At 40.2% G+C, this 25,855-nt stretch overlaps 1 protein-coding gene across 5 annotated transcripts; it reads right to left on the bottom strand.

The window, feature by feature from the left end:
• Positions 1-1,610: 1,610 nt before the first annotated feature.
• Positions 1,611-25,643, bottom strand: LOC103047536 (diacylglycerol kinase delta). 5 transcript variants are annotated; one of them, XM_022670215.2, is made up of 31 exons: positions 25,480-25,643; positions 22,080-22,190; positions 21,073-21,153; positions 16,409-16,513; positions 16,118-16,250; positions 15,712-15,818; positions 15,178-15,303; positions 14,994-15,096; positions 13,841-14,003; positions 13,377-13,485; positions 13,070-13,209; positions 12,888-12,972; positions 12,664-12,758; positions 12,140-12,239; positions 11,686-11,971; positions 11,311-11,445; positions 10,298-10,420; positions 9,779-9,875; positions 9,555-9,665; positions 8,438-8,534; positions 8,223-8,330; positions 7,909-8,022; positions 7,668-7,802; positions 7,384-7,538; positions 7,166-7,277; positions 6,932-7,024; positions 6,587-6,706; positions 6,329-6,446; positions 5,700-5,830; positions 2,716-5,229; positions 1,611-2,263 (listed from the first exon to the last, which is right to left on the bottom strand). In XM_022670215.2, the coding sequence occupies exons 1-30, from the start codon at positions 25,603-25,605 to the stop codon at positions 5,140-5,142; spliced, it is 3,609 nt and encodes a 1,202-aa protein (XP_022525936.2). In that variant the 5' UTR covers positions 25,606-25,643; the 3' UTR covers positions 1,611-2,263; positions 2,716-5,139. The 5 variants fall into 5 exon arrangements, with proteins under 5 accessions (XP_022525936.2, XP_022525941.1, XP_022525944.2 ...); XM_022670220.2 differs by lacking the exon at positions 25,480-25,643 and adding an exon at positions 22,778-23,001; XM_022670223.2 differs by lacking the exon at positions 10,298-10,420.
• Positions 25,644-25,855: the final 212 nt, after the last annotated feature.

Below are 25,855 nucleotides of genomic sequence, written 5' to 3'. Positions count from 1 at the left end.
CAGGTTTTCTTTTGCACATCCTGTGCCTGTTACCGCAGTTCAAAAAGAGGCAGTGATTGACTTCACATGTATCGGAGGAGGCATGTGCTAGTCTTCACCCTCCTGGTGTTGGGGCCTCACTAGTGATGGGGGAGTCCTAATGAGTGGGCTGGGTAATTGGCCTTATACATTGGGGAGACAATGGGATTAAAAAAAATGTTTTTACATGTACAATAACATTACAGCACATTAAAACACAGTGTCGGTCAAAACTCAAAATTCAATGTTCTCATTTTCCTGTTTTCTTGCATTATATATTTATTTTAAATGAATGCTGCTTCATGATCTGGACAGCTTGCTGTAATCGGCTGTGGACAATCACGTGTGTTCACTGCACATAAATATCAACAAGGCAGCGCTATGTTTAAGGTATAGTTACTGTGAGCCGTGCAGTAAAAATAGTGGTAATGTTTACTGCACAACTTACGTTTGTAATGAATTTAACCCTCCTGTTATCTTCCGGGTCAGTTTGTCCCGTTTTAAAGTTTGAAGATCTAGGAAAAATAGTTAAAGGTATTTTTTCAGTATGAAACTTCTTCTGCTTGCCTTAATTAGTGTAATCAACATATAATCTGAAAATGGTAAATCTCACATATTTCAACTAACCCCTGCAAAAACAAAAACTAAAACAACATGGCAATGTTACGTTTTAATGTTATATAAAACTATTGTTTTATATGTTGGTCTTTTAAAAGTAATAAAGTAGTAAAAGATTAAAATGTTTGAACACCATTGCACTAAATATTTATAGAATATTTAGTAATGGAGTTAGTAAAAAAATTACACTGCTTGTTAGGATTTTTTAGTGTTTTAGACATCTTTGTATAATTAAACATCCACCGGGTCATATTAACCCCAGAACACCATTGCTGTTCCTGACAAATGAACATAACAGGAGGGTTAAAGCAATAAAACTGGAGAAACAGAAGCAAAGTGATGAAATAGCTCCTCCAGACGAGCTGAGCGAGAATTCCAGAGACTAAACTACTTTAGATTAATGATCATCTGTTAACAACACTGATAAATAATCAACATGACCTGATTAGTGCATATGTTTTTCTTCATAGTTTGGATGAGTTTACTATTAATCTACATTAGAGATACATTTTAAAATAATGAAAAACACTATCCAAACATTTGACTGGTACTCTATGAGGAGGTGAGTACAAAACTGGCTGTGTGTGTTTACATTCATAAATCGTCATTTATTTAACACTTAAAGTATGTTGTATAAAATATTGTATAAAACAAAACAAATCATGTTGTAACTAAATCCACTGTTTTACTCAGCATTGTTCAGTCTTGGCGGTGTGTGTTACAGGCTACAGCTGCACAGAGATCAGTTTAATTACTGATGTGAAACTTTCAAAATATACCATCCAAATAAAACCACAGTATTCTTTGTATAAATATATATATATTTATTTATTTGGCCATCTGGCTAATCCTGGATACTTCCTGGGAGAATTTTTTTACGTCCCAGGAAAAATCCTATATTACTATTAAATATGATCATGTGAAGCTTGTGAATATAACAAAAACATAAAGAAGACAAGAACGGAAAAGAGGAGTAAACACAGAGCATTGTTTAATCCAGAACAATTCACTGTACATTAACAATGTATTTACAGTCCTAGATTCAGCCTATTTACACACAACACAGATCAGACACAGACAGCATCAATTCAGTTATAACTTATTATAAATATTTAACAGGCAGAGAGTACGGACACTGCTGGCAGAATCCACAACCAAATGATATGACCTATCACACACTCGCACTCTTTCTTTCTAACTCACACTCATGCTCTTTCTCACTCACACACACATACAAGCTTTCTTTCTAACTCATGCACACTCTTTCTTACACTCTTACAAACGTACACTCTTTTAACTCACACACTTTCTTACATTCACAAACACTCACACTCACATTCTCTATCACTCATACACACACTCTCTCACACACTCACAGTGGCAGTTGATAAGGGTGTGAGAAGCAGCCCAGGCTGTACAGTGTAACTGAGTGGAACAGCTGTATAGTCCTGAGCTTCAGTTCAAACCTCGCTTTAATTCAGTAATAATACTGATGTTTACAGATCAGTGTGGGAATTCAATACATTTAGGGATTTCCACAGGGGAATGTGTGAGGGGTTTGGTATGTGTTCAGCTAAATATCAGATGAGATGGTGTGTGCAGGGCGTCTGTGTGTTCCTACACTGTACTATACCATACATCAGGGGTCACCAACCTTTTTGAACCTGAGAGCTACTTCTTGGGTACCAATTAATGCGAAGGGCTACCAGTTTGATACACACTCTTTTTTTTCTCAATTTACCTTTAATTATATGTTATTATTAATAATTAATGACATTCATCTATGTGAAGACACATCAATATGCAACACTATTTTTATAAATCTCTGCAATTGTTTACATTTTATATTATATTTTAATATAATATTACATATTATATTACATTACATTGTATAATATATAAACTATAGGCTATCTCTAAGCTAATATTAATCTAATATAATCTAAAATTACACCAATGCAACTGTGATTTAAAAAAAAAAAAGAATAGCAACAAAAATGCTATTTTTAGACCAGGTCTGCGGGCTACTCATAAGGTCCTTGCGGGCTACCTGGTGCCCGCGGGCACCATGTTGGTGACCCCTGCCATACATCAATGCTCATTCTAGATTATGACGATTTTTGGCCGAATTTCACTCTGCAGAGAATGGCACATTTTGCCAAGGCAGCCCTTTGTTTGAGCATCTACCCACTACCCCGATTCTTCTACTTCTTTTTCTCACGTCTGCATCTGCCTGGGTCCTGACTGAGACTCAGAGAAGGGAAAGTATCTCCCCTGTATTGGCTTCACTGGCTTCCAGTGAAATAAGGGTGTAATTTTAGTTTTTTTTTGTTTGTTTGTTAAGCTCTTAATGACTTAGCTCTGAGATACATTTCTGACCTCCTTCACCTTCGCTCGATCCATCATGTTTTAATCCTCCTCTAACCAGTCTTGTTTAGATGTTCCTCGCTTTCGGCTGAAATTCAAAGGCGATCAGGCCTGTTCTGTAACTGATCCAAAACTGTGAAATAATCTTTCACTTTTTATAAAGGAATACAACAAGATTCAATCTGGTATTTGAGTCCTGAGCTGATTATACTGTTAGACGTCTGTTTTTTCTTGGTCTACTATGTCTTGTCATCAAGATTTTTCATTTAAAAAATTGTTAGCAATTTTAATGTTTTTTTTTTCTGTTTAGTTTTTGTGTTATTTCAAATTAGGTTAGTGTTATTTTACCTTATTGTACAGCATATTGGTTGACACTTATCACAGAAATAAAGATTACTTGACTCTTCTTTTTTTTACGCTGCAGTTCCGGATACGAGAGTCAGGCGTGTTGTGTTCGGCGTTGCGCCGTATAGTGAACTTTAACCCTGAGACTTAGTCGTACAGTTTGAGCTGGAGCTGAACATACCCATTGTAAATATCACAGTGTATTCCCAGCCTTAAATCTAAATCTGAGCCATCTTAACTGGACAAATCCCTGATTTTAACCCACCATCTATTCCTGACTTCAGCACTAGTCCTGATTCTCTGTGTTTGATTAAGACTGCTGTGATGAGGTGATTCATATTAGAGCTACACAAGATAACCTTTCAGCATCCATCAGCATTGCAATGTTGCAATGTGCAATTGGTAGGAACTGGAGAAATTGTATGGTATATTAGATTGGTGAAAAGTGATGCATTTCACTTTAGTATTGCAATATATATAGCAAAAAATAGTGTTAAAATGTCAGTTTTTCTTTCAAGTTTCTTAAGCAGCCCTAGTTTATATAGTTTATATATGACATTTACATATATATATATATATATATATATATCTTTTAGAACAGATTGTAGCTAAGACTTATCTGACATAGTCAAACTTTGAGACTAATATTACAAATATGAACTTTCTGCCTGTTGACCTGAGCAGAGTCTGTGTCTGTTTAAGACTCTGAACACACATCCAAACACTGACATGTACACACTCTCCACTGAAAAACAACAGCATGGTCAGCTAAAGCCTTTAACTCCAGCAAAAACATAAACTGTGCTGGACAACATCTAAGCTGGTCAACCAGCACGACCAGCATACTGGCCTAGAGCTGGTAAACCAGATACCTTACCTACATGTTCTCGACTGGATGACCAATTTTCACCATCTAAAACCAGGAATCAGCAGAAGCTGATCTACAGTTGGATTCTTCAGAAGGAAATTAACATCCACCCAAATCACTAACACACCTATTCACTAACACACACACTACGCTGCTCACACACTACGCTGCTCACACACATGCTAACAGACTCGCTGAGGGTGATATGAGATTGTTCTGAAGTAACTAAGGCAGACTGAAGCTCTTCATAAACAAAAGGCCACTCACTCTCACTCAGTCTTGCACCGACTCGCACACTATTACACTCACACACACAGTAGATGATGTTGGCTTTACTCTGGTAAACCTGATCTTTAGTCAGTTTATCTGACTGACCGATTGTCATGGCGCATATATGAGTGTGTGTATATGTGTGTGCGCACAGAGGGAGGGGGGGCTGGGGTGTATTAGGAGTGTGAGTTTAAGTATTATCTAGAGAGCGTGGAAGGCTGAGAGACTGAGATGTCTCTCTTTGTAAAAGTCTCTCACTCTGACCAATCACAGACAGACAGATTGGTTCAGCTCTCTGAACCCCTTTGGATAACACTGACAGTGTCTTTGTTTACTGAACCAAAACACACATTTTCACACACATTTTCACATACTCTCACACTCACGCATATACATACACAGTGACCCCCGCACAGCCGGTGTGGCAGAGTAACCGAAGGCTGTGATCTTATGGGTGTATGAGCTGAAGGCACTGTGCTGATTGGTTAAGCTCTGGCTGAGATTACTGAGCTGGTCCTCGCAAGCTGATTGGCTGGGCTGTGCTGGTCCCCGCAAGGTGATTGGCTGGGCTGTGCTGGTCCCTGTGAGCTGATTGGCTGGGGAAAAATGGTCCCTGTGAGCTAATTGGTCAGATGAGTTCAAGTCTGGCTATGCTAGGCTTCGCTAGCCGTGCTGCTCCGACTCAGGTCTCTAATGCCCTGCAGGATTCGCTTCATGTGACCGACCTTAGTCACTCCCAAATCCTACACACAGATAGAGAGAGAGAGAGAATAAGAGAAAACGAGCAAAAGTTAGTTTCCTGTGCCTGAGTTTGTGCAACCTTAAATGGCACAACAGATATTCCATCTTAAACAATGCAGGATCTATACCGTAGGCCTTTTCTCACATTAAATAGTTCAACAATTACTTTTCTATAATCAAGGCTGTTCAACCTTAAATTGTGCAGCAGTTACTTTTTTTTTGCTTAGGGATGGCCCACCTTAAATACCAATGCCAGTACTTTCCTGAATTCTTAAATTCTGCAGCAGATACTTTCTTGTCTCTAAGGCTGGTCCATTTTAAATGGTGCAGCAGTTGCTTTAATTGCTTAGAGCTGCTCCATCTTAAATGCCAACGCCAGTACTTTCCTGAATTCTTAAATGCTGCAGCGAATACTTTCTTTCTCTGATGTTCCACCTAAACAAACAAGCACACACACACACACACACCTTACCTTAAGATCCCTTCTCTCCAGGTGCAGTAACTCGGACCCACGCACGTCATGACCGATAAAAATCTCCTTATACTCCGACAGACAGAGCTGCTCTAGCCATGCTGCCACCTCCTCTACACCCCACTGATGCACTGAGGGAGAAACACACACACGTAAACATTATATAGAAATATCCAGTTACTAAGGAGATAAAAGTGTAACAGTGGATAGAGAAGAGGGAGAAGCCTACAGAAAAGAGGGAGGAGGGTACAGAGGAGAAGGAGGAGGGTACAGAGGAGAGGGAGAAGCCTACAGAGCAGAGGGAGGAGGGTACAGAGAGTAGGGAGGAGGGTACAGAGGAGAGGGAGGAGGGTACAGAGGAGAGGGTGGAGGGTACAGATGCTAGAGAGGAGGGTACAGAGAAGAGGGAGGAGTGTACAGAGGAGAGGGAGGAGTGTACAGAGGAGAGGGAGGAGTGTACAGAGGAGAGGGAGGAGGGTACAGAGAAGAGGGAGGAGGGTACAGAGAAGAGGGAGGAGGGTACAGAGGCTAGAGAGGAAGGTACAGGGAAGAGGGAAGAGGGTACAGAGGAGAGGGAAGAGGGTACAGAGAAGAGGGAGGAGGGTACAGAGGGGGTAGGGAGGAGGTACCTGGCAGGCTGAGGGTGGCACACGCCTCTTTGTTCTTGTTGTTTTTGTCCCTCTTAAATTTGGGAACCAGGCGGAACTTAGCACTGCGGCTCCGCTTCGAGAAATCCATCACATGTTCCTGCATGCACACGCACAGACACACAATGGAAAACGTTTTTAAAAGCATGCATAATACTACAATACGTAATTTTTTTTACATCGTGTACAAATTACATTATATAATTATTAATGTAAAGTAACAATTACAGGTGTGTGTACCTCGTCGTCGGCTGGATCGATGACTGCACTGAGCCAGCTGATCTCTGCCAGTCCACGCAGCTGCAGAGCTACAGGAGATAACGCTCCATCTAACTGCTCACGCTGCGGCGGGTCCAACTGCTGCACACACAACACATACACACACACACAATCGTTAGGCATACTAAGAACAGGTATGTTAAACACAATCAACTCATACTGTGCTGTATCTTTACTACTATGAACACATTTCAGCGCCAACAGTCTCACACCGTACATACAGGGGCATGGCAGCAAAAACTGAATGGGTGGAGCTAAAATGCTATATGCTGAATGGGTGGGGCTAAACCAGTACTGTTTACTTACCAGGCACATCTTTCCTGCTAGCAGTAGTTCAGTTTCACTGTGTAGAGCTTTCACATTACTGACCATCTGAACCACCACACTACAGGTCAGACCCTACAAACAAACACACACATAATAAGAGCTTATGTCAGATTAATTTAATAATATATATAATATACAATATGTAATAATATGATAAGAAGGGGACCCAACATCCCCTGGCTGCTGTTGAGTGTGTATACTCAGTGAACTGACCGTGTTGTTTTTGGAGTTTGCGTACACCATGTCCATAGCTTTAGAGCTGGCGTTCACTGCATGTGCCAACTCCTGTTCCACACTGGGGTGAGTCTGTGCAATCTCCCTAATACTGCGCACACACACAATCACTGTGAATAACTCATTATACAACAGTTCATTCCAGCCACGCACTCAGATTGGCTGACTGATCTGTGAATGTATGTGAGTGTGTGTACCTGTGTATCAGTGCTCCTGCTGACTGGCCAAACAGGCTGATCTGAGCCATTTCCTCCTCAGAGACGGTCTCTGGCTGCACGGAGTGCTGGGACACGGGCCGCGGAAAATCACACCTCTGCTTATCTTCCCATGACTTTAGTGTGTTCTCAAACGCCTACACAAAACACACAAAATCTTACTGTTTACTTAAAAATTATATATATATATATATATATATATATATATATATATATATATATATATATGTGTGTGTGTGTGTGTGTGTGTGTGTGTGTGTGTGTACCCTGTCTCTGGTGAGTGTCTGTGTGCGGTTCTTGTGGATGATCCTGATGTATCCGGGTGGCTGAATCCACGCCTCTCCGTCCACCTGCACAGGTACACCCTCATCCCCTAGGATGGTGATCTTAACTGTGCGACACTTCACAAACACACAAACAGTAATTTAACATTATTAACAAATTCATTACTGTCTATAAAAGGAAAGTCAGGGAGTCTATGTGTAAAAAAATGTGTGGATGTGGTACCTGAGCTATGCGATGGTGCTGCAGGTTGATGACTCGAGATACAGCCATTTGCATGCTGCCGAACACCGCCACCACCTCCAAGATCTTGTCATCAAAAGATGGAGCCGTGAACGTCTGTAAAACACACACAAAAACACACACACACCTATGAACCAATACTGTTGGATCTGACAGGGATACGTTTCTCTGGGGGTATGGTTCTGCTGGGGTAAGACCTGTTCAGGGTAAGCTCTGAAAGGGGTAAGGTCTGACCAGGGATAAGGTAAGATAATGGTATGTTCAGAGTAGGGAGTTGGGATCAGTTTAGTTCTTACGTCATCCTCTTTGGTTCCACCCCAAAAATTGGTTCCACCAGCGTAACTTGGAATGTTCAGCACAGCAATGCCCTGCAGACTTGGGAGAGGAATCGGCCGGCCATCACACTGCACCACACACAAAAAAGAATCCTCTTACAAAATGCATAAAAATGCATGTGTATTTAATAACAAATTAACAAATATCTGTCATTCACACACACACAGGTACACACCTCCAGCAGAACTCTCTGCTCCAGGTTCTTATAGGTTCTGTGTAGCAGCTCTTTTGTTCCGAGAACTCCATACCACATCATGTTCTTAGTGCGGCTCCTAAATCACACACATCATAAGCGTTATTCAGTAATCCTTACAGTGTTCAATTATTCGGCATCACCAACATGTCTGACTGGGGTGTTTGTACAGTAGAGTGTACAGTGTGTATAGTAGGGGTGTCACAATTTCGATATTTTATCGAAATCGATCGAAAATTATGACATGGTCTCAAGCCTTCCGCTAAGCTTTTGTTGTGTTTTGCTGTGTGTGAGAGAGACACACACACACACACACACACACACACACACACGCGAGCCTCTCACACACAGAACAGCTGCCTTTCAACCGTGGAGAAGCTGAAAACAGATATATAGAACTATAGATCACAGTGAGGTTGATTAAAAATCTTAAACTTATGATTAACTACACCTGTTGCTTCATTTGAATAAAAAAAAAAACGTCACGGATACGCCCACACGGCGAGCTGAGTCATCAGGTGGTCTGTCGAGTTGTGCTACCCTGTCAAACCGTGCTGCTCTTATGTGTATATTTAAAGGTAAAAAGACAAAAGAAGCACAATATTAGAGAATGTTTCCAGTAAGAAGTACTTTATTTGTAAAGCCTAAATCACAGTTTCCGGGTAAAGTTATGGTAGCAAGAGTTTAATATACTCTGTTTTTTTATATACTCTGATATTTTATTATATATATATATATATATATATATATATATATGTATATATATATATATGTATATATGTATATATATATACATATATATATATATGTATATATAGATATACATATATATATATATATATATAACAATAATAAAATAAATAAAGAAAATCGTAAAGAGGAAAAGTAAAAAAAAAAAAAAAGAAAGAAAGAAAACCGAGAATCCAATCGTGACCCTAAAATCGGAAAGAAAATCGAATCGAGGATTTAGAGAATCGTGACACCCCTAGTGTATAGTGTGTGTGTGTTTGTGTATAGTGTATATAATGGGTATGTGTGTGTGTGTGTGTGTTTGTGGGTAGTGTGTATAATGGGTATTTGTTTGTTAAGGTTGTCACACCTGCATTTCTCCGGGTGCTCGTCTCGCTTGTTGTTGAAGTCCAGAGAGATTTTGGCGTCCAGTCCGATTCCAAAGTAATTATTCATAACACACTTCTCAGTGTAGCAGTCACTGCAGAAAAAGAGGAGTACAGTGTAAAAGAGGATGATGGAGGGATGATAAAGAAAGAGAACCATATGTTTAAATAAAATCACATACTGACACACATAAAAGCACAAACTCACAAGTTCTCCAGGTCACAATTGAATGGATCAGCGTTCACCAGCAACCGACTGATCACTGAACTACTGGACAGAGAACCAGTTATTCCAGCCTTTAGACCTGCACACACACACATATGTATTTACAGCTTTGGAAAGAAATAAGAGACCATTTTAAAATGTACTATTGCCAAGTATATGTCTAAGTAAAAAAACACTTTTATTTTATTCTATATTCCTAATAAAAATATTGTCATTTAGAGTGTTTATTTGCATAAATTGAGAAATGGTGTAAAATAAAATAAAAAGATACAGTGCTTTCAGATCTTAAATAATGCAAAATGAACATGTTCATATTAATTTAGAAACAACAATACTAATGTTTAGAAATCATGGCATGCCCTCCTCTGCCAGTCTTGCACACTGCTTTTGGGTGACCTCATAAGATATAAGATAATATGTATAAGATAATACATGTGAACTGTTCTCTTTTGGTTCTAAGATTAATGTGCGGTTATTTAGTGGTTCTTTTTGTGTTCTTACTCGGGTAGAAAATTTTGGCACTCAGCATGTTCTCCCTGCTTCCTGTCTGAGCAGGAAGTGATACAGAGCTCCCCCGTGACAAGCTTCCTTTACTGATTAACTTCTCACAGGGGCCTTTAGATACTAAGAGACAGAGAAAGAGGGAGGGAGAGAGAGAGGGAGAGAGGCGGGGAGAGGGGTAAGGTACAGGGTTTCAAGCTTGTATTTGCAGTTCAGGGTGAAGTTCAAAGAATGGGTTATGAATAAGGATTAGGGATTGGAGGGCTGGGGTATTGAGTTATGAATTAGGGATTGGGGGTTGGAATATTGAGTTATGAATTAGGGATTAGGGGTTTGGGGAACTGAGTTATGAATAAAGTAGTAGGGATTTATAGTACTGATTTATGAATTAAGTATTCAAGGTTTGGGGTATAGAGTTATGAATGAAGGAATTAGGGTTTGAGGTATTGAGTTATGAATTAGTGATTATGGGTTTTGAGTTATGAATTAGGGGGTTGATATTATGTTATGAATTAGGGAGTTGAGGTATTAAGTTATGAATTAGGGATTAAGGGTTTGGGATATTGAACTAGGAACTAGGAATGAACAAGGAATTAAGTTATAAATGAGCAATTACGGGTTTGGGGTACTTAGTTATGAATTAAGGATTAGGGGTTAGGGGTACTGAGTTATGAATTAGGGGGTTGAAGTATTGAGGTATGTATTAAGGATTATGGAGGTATTGCGTTATGAATTAGGTACTGAGTTATGAATTAGGGATTAAGGGTTTGGGATATTGACTTATAAAACAGGGATTAGGGGACTGTGGGATTGAGTTATGAATTAGGGGTTTGGGGTACTGATTTATGAATTAAGAATTAGATGTTTGGGCTATTAAGTTATGAATTAAGGATTAGGAGTTTGGGGTATTGAGCTATGAATTAAGGATTAGGAGTTTGGGATATTGAGTTATGAATTAAGGATTGAGGGTTGGGATATTGAATTATGAATTAGGGATTGTGGTATGTCAGTACCTCTCCGTAGGTGACGAGCTCTGGCACTGTAGGACGATCTGAGAGACACTTTATCCTCTTCATCATCTTCATCTTCCTCCTCAGGAGCCAGGGCTGCAAACACTTCCTCAGTCTGAGCATTCTGCTCGTCTACCGCTGCAGAGAGAGAGAATCAGTGTGACTGTACCTGTCAGTGTGATGACTGTGAGTATGTGTGTATGTGTACAGTCTGGGTGTGTGTGTGTGAGTTTATAGTGTGTAATGTAAGAACAATGTGTGTATAGTGTGTGTGTATGTGGTGTGTGTACCTCTCAGATCTGTCTGATGGCTTTTTTCAGGCTGTGTGTGTATAGTGGGTATAGTGTGTGTGTATATAATGTGTGTGTGTGTGTGTACCTCTCTCTGTGTGCTCTATGATCTGTCTGATGGCTTTTTTCAGGCTGTTTGCTCGGAGCATCAGCTGCTCTCTGGGTTTAAAGATGGCGGCGGTCGGGCGGGGTGAGCAGGTAGCGGCGGTGGGCGGAGCAGTGAGTTGGCGAGTGGGCGGGGCCTGTAAAACCGGCTCTCCATCCTCTTGCTCCTCTGCGATGGTGGGTGGCGGTGCTGTAATCACGCTGCTGGCCTGAGCCTCCTCATTCAGCGTCTTCAATAACGAGTCCAGCTTCTCCTTTAACACTCCACACTGCAGCCAATCACAGAACACATCACTAAACCATCAGCCAATCACACAACTCATCACTAATCCAACAGCCAATCACACAACTCATCACTAATCCATTAACCAATCACACAACACATCACTAATCTTATAGCCAATCACAAAACACAAAACCAGCATATCAGAACTCACCTTTTTGGCCATCGTCTCAGACTCTTCTAAGTTTTCAGTGTTTTTCTCGTACGCTCGACCCACTTTCGCTACAAAGTCCTTTACTGTCTCACATAGAACTCTGCAGGACACACACAGTGTAAAGCAATTAGTTTACAGCTACAGTATAACAGTGTAAATTTACTGTTCCCTCAAAATAACTCAACACAATATCAAAACCACTGCAACAAGTGATACACAGCCCTGGACCATCATGTTTGTGTGTTTTTTTGTGCGTCATCTTCAGAAGAGGCTGCCTTCTATGACAGTAACATGCATACAGAGTTGATGCAGTGTGTGGCATATGGTCTGAACACTGCAGGCTGACCTCCCACTTCTTCAATCTCTGCAGCAATGCTGGGAGCACTTTTGTCTATGTTTTAAACCCCATTGACAGCAAGGACCTTGCTAATGGTCTTGCTTGCTAAAGGAAAATGGCTAATATGGCAGATTTGTCCATTTCACTTAGGACACACAAACACACACACACCCTGGTGCGTACGTACTTGGCAGAGGAGATGACGACAGAGTGCTGGTCGGAGGTGAGGATTTTAGACAGATGAGCAGCAACCGAGTCCTCATAAGTCAGAATGTGCTGCACCTGATAGGGAATCAGAACAGAGCAGATAAACAGCCTGATTTATGCACGTCCAACCAAATACAGGAGAGGACAGACTATCGAATGGACAGAGCTATATCTGATCAGAGAGCAGAGTGTGTTAGTCATCACCTCTGAGTCTTCGCTGCAGTCCTCGGTTACCGTGGAGCTGGAGTGCTGCCGTGGAAACTTGGTCTCATAAACCATGATGCTCCATCTGTAAACACATACAATCACACATGTATAACTGCTACTGTCGCACGCACACCCACCCACCAATCCACACCCACACACATCCACACACACCCACTGACCTGTCCAGCATCTTGGTGCTGGCTCTCTCCAGTTTCTCCAGGATTTGGGGGAGCTGTGTGTCGTCATCACACGCCGCGCCCCACCCCAGCACCCGTGCCAGGTCATTTCCTGTTCCTAATGGCAACACCCCCAACTGACACTGTAGAAACACACACAAAACACACACACACACACACACACAAAAGAGACAGAGATTACATCACTGTTCAGCAACCAGCAGAGGGCAGCAGAACATCAGCAACTCACTACTACACAGTGGTTGTTGTGCTTTTGAGTAATGGTAATGTAATATACGTGTGTGTTCACCTGTTTGTGCAGTGTTAGAGTGTCTATCTCTGAGAGAACCCAGCCCACACTGCCGTCTCCTCCACACACCAAAATCCTGAATGTGTCAAACTTCTGAAAAAGACGCAAACTACAAACACACACACACACACACACCAATTAATAATTAATCATTTAGTGCCAACATGTTGATGCATGTTTCTCATGTGAACTGTGATTTAAATCAATATTGTTAAACAATAACAGTGTGGATTACAGTTTTATTGCTGTTGTACTGAACATACATGTTCAATTCCTTCACCAGCTGATTTAACATTAAGCACTAATTTACCAAACCAGATAACCATAAATAATACTAGACTCCCATATATATATATATATATATATATATATATATATATATATATATATATATATATATATATATATACATACATACACACGTGTGTGTATGTATAGAGAGAGAGTGAGCCATCATCACTGACCCCAGGTGAGGTCCTCCATTCATCAGGTCAAACACCTGAGCTGGATTCAGCAGCTGCTTAAACCTGCGCAGAAACTTCACTCCCTGATTATCTCCACTCTTACTGTTCACAAACACCAGCAGAGGACTAGTGCAGGACGGGGGACACGTCGCCTTCCAGAAACCTAGACACACACACACACACACACACAAATGCAGGACTGTGATTGGTAAAGAAGGTTGTTGTAATGGTGATTGAGGATTGTGATTAGTGAAGAAGACTGTTGTAATGGTAATGGAGGATTGTGATTAGTGGAGAAGGCTGTTGTAATGGAGGATTGTGATTAGTGGAGATGGTTGTTGTAATGGTGATGGAGGATTGTGATTAGTGGAGAAGGCTGTTGCAATGGTGATGGAGGATTGTGATTGGCGGAGAAGGTTGTTGTAATGGTGATGGAGGATTGTGATTAGTGGAGAAGGCTGTTGTAATGGTGATGGAGGATTGTGATTGGTGAAGAAGGTTGTTGTAATGGTGACTGACGATTGTGATTGGTGAAGAAGGTTGTTGTAATGGTGATGGAGGATTGTGATTGGTGGAGAAGGTTGTTGTAATGGTGATGGAGGATTGTGATTAGTGGAGAAGGTTGTTGTAATGGTGATGGAGGATTGCAATTGGTGGAGAAGGTTGTTGTAATGGTGATTGAGGATTGTGATTGGTGGAGAAGGTTGTTGTAATGGTGATTGAGGATTGTGATTAGTGGAGAAGGCTCATGTAATGGTGATGGAGGATTGTGATTGGTGAAGAAGGTTGTTGTAATGGTGATTAAGGATTGTGATTAGTGGTGAAGGTTGTTGTAATGGTGATGGAGGATTGTGATTAGTGGAGAAGGTTGTTGTAATGGTGATGGAGGATTGTGATTGGTGAAAAAGGTTGTTGTAATGGTGATGAGGATTGTGATTAGTGGAGAAGGTTGTTTTAATGTTGAATGAGGATTGTGATTAGTGGAGAAGGCTGTTGTAATGGTGATTAAGGATTGTGATTGGTGGAGAAGGTTGTTGTAACGGTGATTGAGGATTGTGATTAGTGGAGAAGGTTGTTGGAATGGTGATTAAGGATTGTGATTGGTGGAGAAGGTTGTTGTAATGTTGATGGAGGATTGTGATCGGTCTCTTACCGTCAGAGTCGATGCTGTTGAGGGCAGTGGGCGGGATCACACTGACTTTACACTGACCCAGAGGACACTTAGTTGACAGCTGATCCTTACACGCTGCATGCACCTGAACACACAAACACATTTATTCCAGCAAATATTCAAAATCCAATACAGTGAGTGATGCAGCACAAACACACACACTCACCATGGCTTTACACCAGAGACAGCGCCAGTCCTGCAGTCTCAGCACACTGCCACACGTCTTATCACACACTGTACACTTAGCACTGACCGGCAGATTTCCCTCCAGCCACTGATGGGGCATAAAGATCTACAGAGAGAAAGAGAGAGAGAGAAAAGAGAGATATACAGAGAGAGACATAAAGAGAGAGATATAGAGAGAGAGAGGTGAAGAAAAAAAAGAGAGAAAGAGATGTAAATCATGTAAATGAGTGTTTTTTTATATTTTGTAAACAACAGTACTTTACCAAGCCACTGATTCTGTGTGAAATAATACATCACATAAAATAACTTTAATAAAAATAAAATCTACAATAATCAAACTGCAATAATAATCAATTATAAAAATATACCCATAAAGCTTCACAGTAAACAACAAAGCAAATACAAATAGTCTGATTTCACACAGAATGCAGCTATTATCACAATTTGTATTTATTGGTAAAATTAGTTTTATAATACTATTATTAAAGTAACGATTAGAGCGTGATAAACTCACCCCCTCCTCGTCCTCGATGATGTCCTTCCCGATGGAGGCCAAAGTCGTCCACTTACAGTTATTAGTGGCTCTGACTGCACAACGCTTATGGGCTTTGAACTTACACACTGCAACACAACACACACACAAAAACTGTTATACAAACACTACACTAACATTATCCACACACTGTTATATACACACTATACTCACACTGTTACACAAACACATATGCATTTATTTACACACACACACACACCACACTGATGTATATACACACAGTTATATTCACACACTGTAACACACACACATTTGTGTATGTAAACACTGTTACACACACACACACATTATACATATAGTTATACATATACATCACACACACACACTGTTACACACACCCCCACAGACAGTTACACACACCCCCTACCTTCGCAGGAAAGGCCGTGTGAGGTGACTCCGCTCAGAGCTTCTCTGCAGACGTTGCAGTAGGTGGGCCGGGCGTGAGAACAGGCGTACCAGTTATGGAGCCCAGAGAAATGATCCATACTGTACTGTGTGGACTACACACACACACACACACACACACACACACACACATACAAACACATCAGTAAACACACACTTAGCACAACAATATGCTGTCAGAAAAACAGACAAATTTACATACAATCTATCCCTCCATCATTCAGCCTACAGCAGTTTAGCTCCACCCACACACCTCAAAGTGTTCTCTGTTCTGGACGCTCTTCAGCGCCGCCATCCACTCCTCCATCTCCTTCCTGTTTTCAGCACAGAGGATCAGCCGCCGACACGGAGTGATAATCTACATACACAGAGAGAGAGAGAGAGAGAGTGAGAAGGAGAGAGAAGGAGAAAGAGAGAACAGAGATCATTTTCATATTCAGATCATTTAATTCCATAAGACATGCAGCACAAACACCTGCTGATTCACCTCCACTGCTCTCTGCTGGACCTGTGTGTGAGAGCTGGAGCGCTGGACCACTTGGCTCCATGGTCCAGCCTGTCATGTTGGAACTGTATGCGTGTGTGTGTGTGTGTACTGTGTGTGTGTGTGTTTTCTCTGGCAAAGGAAAGCAGGAGTTATTTTTATCCATGTGGGAACAGAGGGGCTTTTGTGAACAGCTGAGGAAAAGGAAGCTGACGTCTACCCCATGATACACACACACACACACACTATAAACACACACACACATTTATACAGACACCCAGTACACACATTTATAAAGATACACATATTTATACACATTTATATACACACACACTCACATTTAAACACACATTTATATACACACACAAACGTCATCACCCTGGATTAACCTTGTGGTTACATGCTAACCCTGCTCTCTTGCTAAATCCTATTCAGTTCACAAATGGCAGTGAGTAAAGTGGTGTGTAGTAGTGAGTGCAGTGGTGTGTGGTAGGGAGTGCAGTTGATCTGTGGCAGTAAGTACAGTGGTGTGTGGTAGTGAGTGCAGTGTATATGATATATATTAATGTTGTGCCATCTCTCCTCAGTGCTGCTGGCTGGACATAGTGTACGGTAATGTGAGGTAATGTTGGGTAATGGAGCTTTGAGAAGAGCAGATGACGCTGGAGATCAGGGGAACCCAAGTGTTCTCCTCAGGGTGAAACACTGCGTGTGATCACATGAACATCATGCTGCTAATAAACCATCAAACCTTTTCAGATCAGCTTCCTGATCATATAAGCTCCTCCCACATTCACCCAGCTCCTCCCACACATGCCCCATATTTACTGTTAAACAATCAATCACACTTACAGCACACACACTATACACACACCATGCACACACCATGCACACACCATGCACACACCATGCACACACCATGCACACACCATGCACACACCATGCACACACCTCAAGATCAGAGCTCAAAACTAAGCTACAGGGTTCATACACATTTTTAACCAATAACCTCTTCATGCAAAGGCAAATTTTCATGACCAAAGGATTTTGAACACATTAGTTCAGACATAAACAATAAAAACAAAAATCAACAAAAACTACAATCAAAATTGATTATAATAGGTCTAAAATGAATCAGATAAAATGTTGAAATGCAAGCTTTATGTGTGTCAGATCCTGAGAGCTCCATTGTGTAGAGCTAAATTACTGAATTACCTCTGAGCTGATGAATTTGTTAGCCCAAAATAGATTTTCTTCATTCTTCAAATTGAAGCACAAAGATTAGTATACCAAATTTCTATGACTTTTCAAAAACTTTCTGGGATTTTTTTTTTTTTTCAAAACCTGTAAAAAGGTATTTTCAAATACTAACCTTACAGAACAAAATACCTCAGTAAATCCATAATACACACTTATAATGAATACTAAATAAAACACACTGGAAACAGTCTTCTAAACACTGAATAATATCTACAAGCTACTGAAAAATTCATAGTGAATACTAAATAACACATAATAAATGCAATATAATTGACTGTGGGTAACAAATAACATATTAGAAACAGAATAATTCACAGTGTTTATGGAATAATTCAGTGTGTGAATAAATCAGTAGTGAATACTGAATAGTACAAAGTTTAGAACTAAATACAGTATAGCAGATAGTAAATCTTTAGGAATTTAAAGTGAGGGTTATAAAAGACACACTCACAAGATTGTCACACACAACACTCACACACACACAACACACAACACTCTCACACACACAACACACTTACATTCTTCTAAATTTTTCTCTTACTTTTAGTTGTGTTGGTCGACTCTGCTGCTGTTCCACAAACTTTCTCTCCTGTCTCTCTTAACTATTAACTTCTCTTTCTCTCTTTCTCTCTCTCTCTCTCTCTCTCAATGTATGTATTGACCTATCTATATATGTATCTATCTATCTCTCTCTGCCTTATCCTCTATCTCTCCTTCCTTCTGTTTCTCTCGGCGTTCCGTTACCCACAGCTAATCTTTCTCTCCTCCCTTTTCCAGCAAAATGACGCAAATCAACTTCCTGTTTAAAGGAAAGCAAAACCCCTCCCCCTGCAGAGAGAGAGAGGGAGAGGGGGAGGGAAGGAGGGAGAGAGAGAGAGGGAAGGAGGGAGAGAGAAAGAGAGACAGAGAGAGATATAGAGAGAGAAAGAGAGAGAGGAAAGTGAGGGTGAAAGAGAGAAAGAGAGTGGAATTGACAGAGTGAAAAACAGAGAATGAGAGAGAAATACAGAGAGGGAAATTAAAGTGAGAGAGAGAAAGAGAGAGGAGAGTGAGAAAAACAAATACAGAGAAAGAAGTATATAGAGAAAAGAAAGTGAGAGAGAGCGAGAGGAGAGTGAGAAATACAGTGATAGAGACTTATTTTGAATGAAGTAGTGAGTAATGGTGTGTAATTTTCAGAGGGTAAAGGTTAGAGGGGCTCAGAGGGCAGTGCTGGAGTCAGAATCTGATAAACATGGTGTGGGTAGAGTGCAGCTCTACAGCTTACAGATCAGCTTTGTTCAGTATCCACCGTTATCCTATCTTTGATTGGAAGAATTATTGTAATAAGCCATATCATTATTATTATTTTAAAACCATATTATGTCATTAAGAATAAAACTTTTCAGACACTGTAACTGGAATATAAAAATGTTTAAATAGCTGTAATTTTTTTTTAACAAGGCATATCACCCTAACCTCACCATTAATTTAAAGTCTCTTTTTGCTAAGAGAAATGGGAAATAAAGGGAAATATTAAAGTCAGCTAAATGATTAAAGTCATATCCACAGTCTGAATATTTAATATTTGAAGCCTTTTATATAAAAGCTAAAGTTTGATGCTCTAAACGTGATTATAAACTTAGAATCTGAACTGTATCATTTAAAAGCTCAGAGGAAGATCTGATCAATTATATATATTCTAAAGGTTGCATTAATTATTTTTGTATTCTAAAGATCTTTTTATTCACTTAAATTACTAATTTAACTTAATCTTGATCGTACATTTTATTTATTACACCATACGCACATAATAGACAGTAACATCACATAATAAACTTATAAGAATATTATGATATATGATATACAAACATTACGTTGTTCTGCACTTCTGATTGTGCTGATATAAAAATATATCAGTGATGTAATTATTAACATCATTAGCTAAATATAAATAAATAAATAGTAATCATTACACAAAATATAATCTGTTCACAATTTACAGGGATGTTTTCACTGCAGACTCTCTTTCTGCTGGGACAGGGTGTACGATCACCCTTGTGGATTTCTTAAAATGAAACACACACAAATACACACACACACACACACACACACACACACACACACACACACACTCACAGACACACACAGACACACACAGACACACACACACACAGCTGCCGGCAAGACCGGATACCCGGATACACACAGAGAATCCTCCACCCTGCTATTAAAACTAAATCAGTCCAAATGTCAGCTATAAATAAACTTCAAACACACACACTCTCACTCTCTCTCTCTCGCTCTCTCCCTTCCTTACGCACGCGCGCACACACACACACACACACACACACACACACACACACACACACACACACAGTTAGAAGGGAGGGGGGTTAAATAGTTGAGAGAAAAACAGAGAAGTCAGGTTTCAGCAGTTCCAACATCTTATATAACACACACAGGGTATGATCTTATGACTGTGTGTGTGTGTGTGTGTGTGTGTGTGTGTGTGAGAGTTTGTGTAAGTTTGTGTGAAAGATTGTGTGTGTGAGTATATGTATGACAATGTGTGTGTGTGTTTTTGTCTTTTTAAACATATTTAATCATATGGAAATCTGGGTTTCATTGAAGAGTTCTGAGAGATGGAGATTACACAACTAAACAAATAATCTCAAAAAATATTTTTTTAAACACAAGCTGTAGAATCTAATAAATAACAATGTACAAACTATGCCCTAATACCCAAGGTTTCCCACTGTGGCTGAAATAACTAAATAATCTCTATATAAATAAATCACTTATAACTATGTAACATCTCTGACATAAACTGGTAGACAAGGTTTCCTACCCCTCCATGCAGAATTCTCTCAGCTGTGTGATGCTTCATCTGCAGTGTAGGCATGAAGAGTTTTAAAGTCTCCTCAAACTCAATATGCTCGATATTAACTGTGGGCAGAGCTATTTAGGAGTAATTTAGTGTACAGTGGAACAGCTGATTTTGAACAGATCTTTTAAAATCGTTTTCCAGAGTCAGCTGCACTTACACCTTTCTTTCTAAAGGATCAGAAAGCTCTGTGGATCTGGTCATGGTGATCTACTTACTTAAACAATCAAAAACAAATCAAACTAAATGCCTGTATATAACTAATATTCATACACTGTATGTGTGTGTGTGTGTGTGTGTTACTCACAGTAAAGCTGTTGTTGACGTTCTTTGTACTGGACTCTGCTACACTGGCGTCTGTTAGATCCACTTCATCAAAGATGATCGACTAGAAAAATCAAAGAAACATCAATAACTAATTAATACTAATGATTTCCTACTGGGTAAGTGCTGACTAATCACAGTAATTTAATGTAATCAATTGTCTCAATAAGATTCCCTCAAAAACAATCTATAAACATTATCTCTTACCATTAATCATGATTGATGATTGATCTTAACACCAATCAATCAACACATTTCATTCAAAAGAAATCTATTAACTAGAGCTGGCATGGTAAACGAATGGTAAAGTGTACCGAAGGTAAATGGTACTGATGGTAAACTGTGCTGATGGTAAACTGTGCTGATGGTAAACTGTGCTGATAGTAAACTGTGCTGATAGTAAACTGTGCTGCTGGTAAACTGTGCTGATGGTAAACTGTGCTGATGGTAAATTGTGCTGATGGTAAACTGTGCTGATGGTGGATGGTACTGATGGTAAACTGTACTGATGATTGATGGTACGAGTGGTAAACTGAACTAATTGTAGATGGTACAGATGGTAAACTGTACTAATGATTGATGGTACGAGTGGTAAATTGCACTGATGGTAGACGGTACGGATGGTAAATTGCACTGATGGTTGATGGTAGACAGCATGGAAAGTAAATTGCACTGATGGTAGATGGCATGGATGGAAAATTGCACTGGTAGACTGTACAGATGGTAAACTGTACTGATGAAGATGGTACGGATGGTAAATTGCACGTGACAGAGGAAGAGAGAGGTCGGGTGTGTGCTGATTTCAGGGCATTCTGTTTTCACTCGTTTTTAATCGCTCAGGTTTTCAAAAGATAATTTCAAACCGGCCTCAGTAAAATCTTAATAATAATAAAATAAAAAAATATATAAAAAAAAATTCAAAAGGGCATTTTGGTTGATAAAGGGCAGAGTTGGTGGAGCTTTAGCACGCCTCTGTTAGACGGTACTGACCTTGGCAGTCTGGGCATAGTACAGTGTTCTCCCGCGCAGCTTAAAGTACCGTCGCTTCCAGCGCTGGAACGAGTTTGTCTGCTTCATCAGCTGCCCTTCCTTCAGCACCGTCTGCACACACACACACATTACACTAATACCACAATTTCTAAACACAGTAAAAACTAACAAGCTGTTTAATAACTGTCATACAAAGCACTAATGCAACAGCTTATTAACACAGTGATAACTAATAAATGGTGCAATAACTGCATACATTGCACTATAATCATAGCTTATGAATGTAGTAATAACAAATTACAAATTCAATAAATGGTCACAAGGTATGCTAATACAATATTATACCTGGTGTAATACCTGGTCATACAGTTTGACAATACCAAAGATCATAAATGTTGTAATAATTAATAATTGGTGTAATTCATGGTTTTTATTAAACACTTCATCCAAAACCGTGCAACAATTAAACCTTAATCCTACAATTTACAACTATTCACTAAACACTATTAGTATCCCAGAAGACAAACCAAAAAAGCTCAAGAACAATTATTGATCCAATTTTCACCCAAACACCAAAAAACTTTTTTGTCAAAATTAGCAGGTGAATATATATATATATATATATATATATATATATATATATATATATAAAATGAGAAAAAGGTTTCCTATATGCACTTGCGCATGTTTCTACAAACCTGCTCACTGAACGTCTCCATGTGATGCTCTGAAGTTCTTCTCAACTTAATCCGTCCATCTCACTCACACACACACACACACACACACACACACAGGTTTCCGCTGACAGTAAATGCGGCACTTCTCAGACAGAGTGTGTGTGTCTAAGTATGCATGTGTGGTTTTACAAACACACACACACTTGTACACACACACACCTTCACCAGCCTGATCACACACAGGAAGCTTGACCTAGACTACTTGTGTGTGCACATGCACGCACACACACACTCTTTCTCACTCGTGTGGTTGAGCGCAGTGCATCTGCCTAAGCAGCACGTTTAACACACATGCCCAACTCAGTGTGTGTGTGTGTGTGTGTGTGTGTGTGTGTGTGTACACAAACAAGTAGTCTAGGTCAAGCTTCCTGTGTGTGATGAGGCTGCTGAAGATGTGTGTGTGGTGCTGGTGATACACAATGATGTTTCAACGCTGTGATGATGCTGCATGCCGGTGTGTATGTGTGTGAGTGAGCATGTGTGGGTGAGCACACCTGTGTGTATGAGTGAGTGAGTGAGTGAGTGTGTGTGGACCGTAGTTACAGTATGCTCTAGCAGACTAGTAGCAGCCTGCAGGTTTAAAATAGCATCACTATGAAAACACACACACACACACACAAACTATTAGTATTATTATTAAATACTTACGAATGAAATACTAGACCAATTCTTGTCAATACCTTAATAAAAGAGCCAATTCCAGTCATGAACCATGTACTGAACAAATAGTGTGTATTTAAATTTAACTACTTAATGTAACAAACCAGCATGTGTTTCCATACCATAAGTGACAACTGATTAAGCTTTTACACCTACCTTGTTTGATCTGGACTTTTGAACTTTACAGCAGAGGTAAAGACCCCACAAACCAAGATTCAGGCAATAGATACCATGCTGTGTGCGTTTAAGGATGTAAGATTTTTGCTTTTCTTTTTACATTCAAGCTGCACAGTTTTATGGCCATGTTTTGTAATGCCATGAACTAAATTCAGATATTCAGGTGGAGAAATGTGGATATATAACGCACGTCTGTAAAGATGCACATTTCTTTTTATTGGGATACTATATTTGCGGTCAGTACAGTAGAGTCTATACTATCAGCCCGAGCCAGAGCCAATGTCCAAACAGATCTTAGGTCGGGCCAAGATTTTCTACCACTTTCCTTGGGCTCTGTTGGGTCGGGCTCAGGAAAACAGTCTGTAACACAGGCCTACATTTTTTTATACTATTTTTTAAATTTATACATGATATGTTATGACATGATAATTACCATATAGCAAAGTAACACATCACACTGTGATGATAAAAAGCTGAATTGTGGTTTAAAAGCTCAGTTTAAACACTCTTTTTATTAAACAATATCTGGTTTAAATCAGGCTTGGGCTCTTAATGGCAGTTTATGGGTCAGGTCCGGCCCAATCTAAACTCAAAATACAGTCACTTCGGATTGATTCATTTGCAGTGTGATAGTATTTTTAGATGTTTGGCAAAAGCAGCAACTATTGTTCAGAAAAAAAAACTGTTAGGCAGCATGGTGACTTAGTGGGTGGCTTAGTGGCTAGTACGTTTGCCTTCAGTGCCCCAGCACTGGGGTCTTGGGTTCAAGTCTTGTCATGGAGATCAGGTAAATTGGATATCATAAAATCTACCCAAATTTAATACTATGTATGTGTGTGATATGTATGTAAGTTTGTGTGTGTTTGTAAATGTATGTACGACTGTGCGCCCAGATATGGATTGGGTAAAATACTGCAGTACCCAACGTAGTGTAGTTCTCCAGATGGACGGTTGTTTCCGGTTGAGACGGTTGCTGCCGCTTGTCACCAGTGTGTGGATGGTTGTGTTTAAAAACGTGATAGTAGAAAGGCATTATATAAGTGTGACTTCATGTATTCATTCAGCACCTCCAGTAACTCCTTCAATAAGCTAAGAAAACTCTACCTTATGAAGACACTAAGAGAATACCAAGAGTGTCCAGATCTGTCCTCAAAGCTAAATGTGCTACTATAAAACATATTCAAAACATTAGAGTTACAGGTGTTTAATAGGCATGTTTAATGCAGATTTATATATGAGTCAAGGCTGATGTTAGATCTGTATCATATGTATAATAAAAATAATCTAAAAGCGTTAAATTAAATGTGAAAGTACATGATACTGCTGGTAGTTCACGTTTGATTTTTAACATTATGAATGAATTATCTTCTTGGTCGAACTGGTCATTCCACCTTAAAAATGCTGCCGCTGAATAGCCGAATGTAAGTGCTGCTATGTAACAATTAAGGTGGAACGACCAGTCAAAGAGAGAAGTTTGTAAATATTATATTGAAACCGCAATCATGTGTGTTTAACACTATATTTTACGTATCGGTATTTAAAAACACATGACTTACAGTATTAAAACAGAAGAATTCTTCATAGTTTTTATCGGTGTAAAATACAGCGCCGCAGTGCTGCTAATGCTACCTCCGCAGAACCGTTATCTGTGCCCGGGGCCGTCTCTATCACTGACGGGCCAAGCTTTGTCTGCAACGCCCTCAGCGCTCAGGAAACACCGAGGCTGTTCTAAGGCCCGCGGAGCAGCGTTGGAGCGCCGGTCCGTTACACAGACTCTGAGCCGCACTGCCCGGCTCTCCCTCACCCCCCGGCCCCGCGACACCCACCTTACTGCGGATCTGCCCCGAGGTGGACACCTTCCGGATGAGCTTGTGCGGGGACCCGCGGTGCTCCGGCTCGCTGTCCGAAGAATCCTCCATACACCGCGGCGACTCGCAACCAGCCGCCGCCATCCTGAGCCAGGCCGCCCACAGCGCCCTCCAGCGGAGGGACAGGGCGCCACACCCGGCCGGCCAGCCGCAGACCCCCCGCCTGGGGGCCGGTCAGCCGGACACCCTCAGTACTGATACACTCGCGCCCTCTACCGACCCGTGGGGACATAACACTATTGTAAGGACCTGTATTGTAGTTAATTGCATTCATAATTGAATTTATTAGTATTTCTACTCTGACTTTTCTTAAACATTTTGTAGCTGGACTTGT

This window comes from Astyanax mexicanus, chromosome 18 (genome assembly GCF_023375975.1).
Source record: "Astyanax mexicanus isolate ESR-SI-001 chromosome 18, AstMex3_surface, whole genome shotgun sequence".
Classification (NCBI taxonomy): Eukaryota; Metazoa; Chordata; class Actinopteri; order Characiformes; family Acestrorhamphidae; genus Astyanax; species Astyanax mexicanus.
Note: the sequence above shows the minus strand (reverse complement) of the source record. Positions and strands in the feature narration are given on the sequence as shown.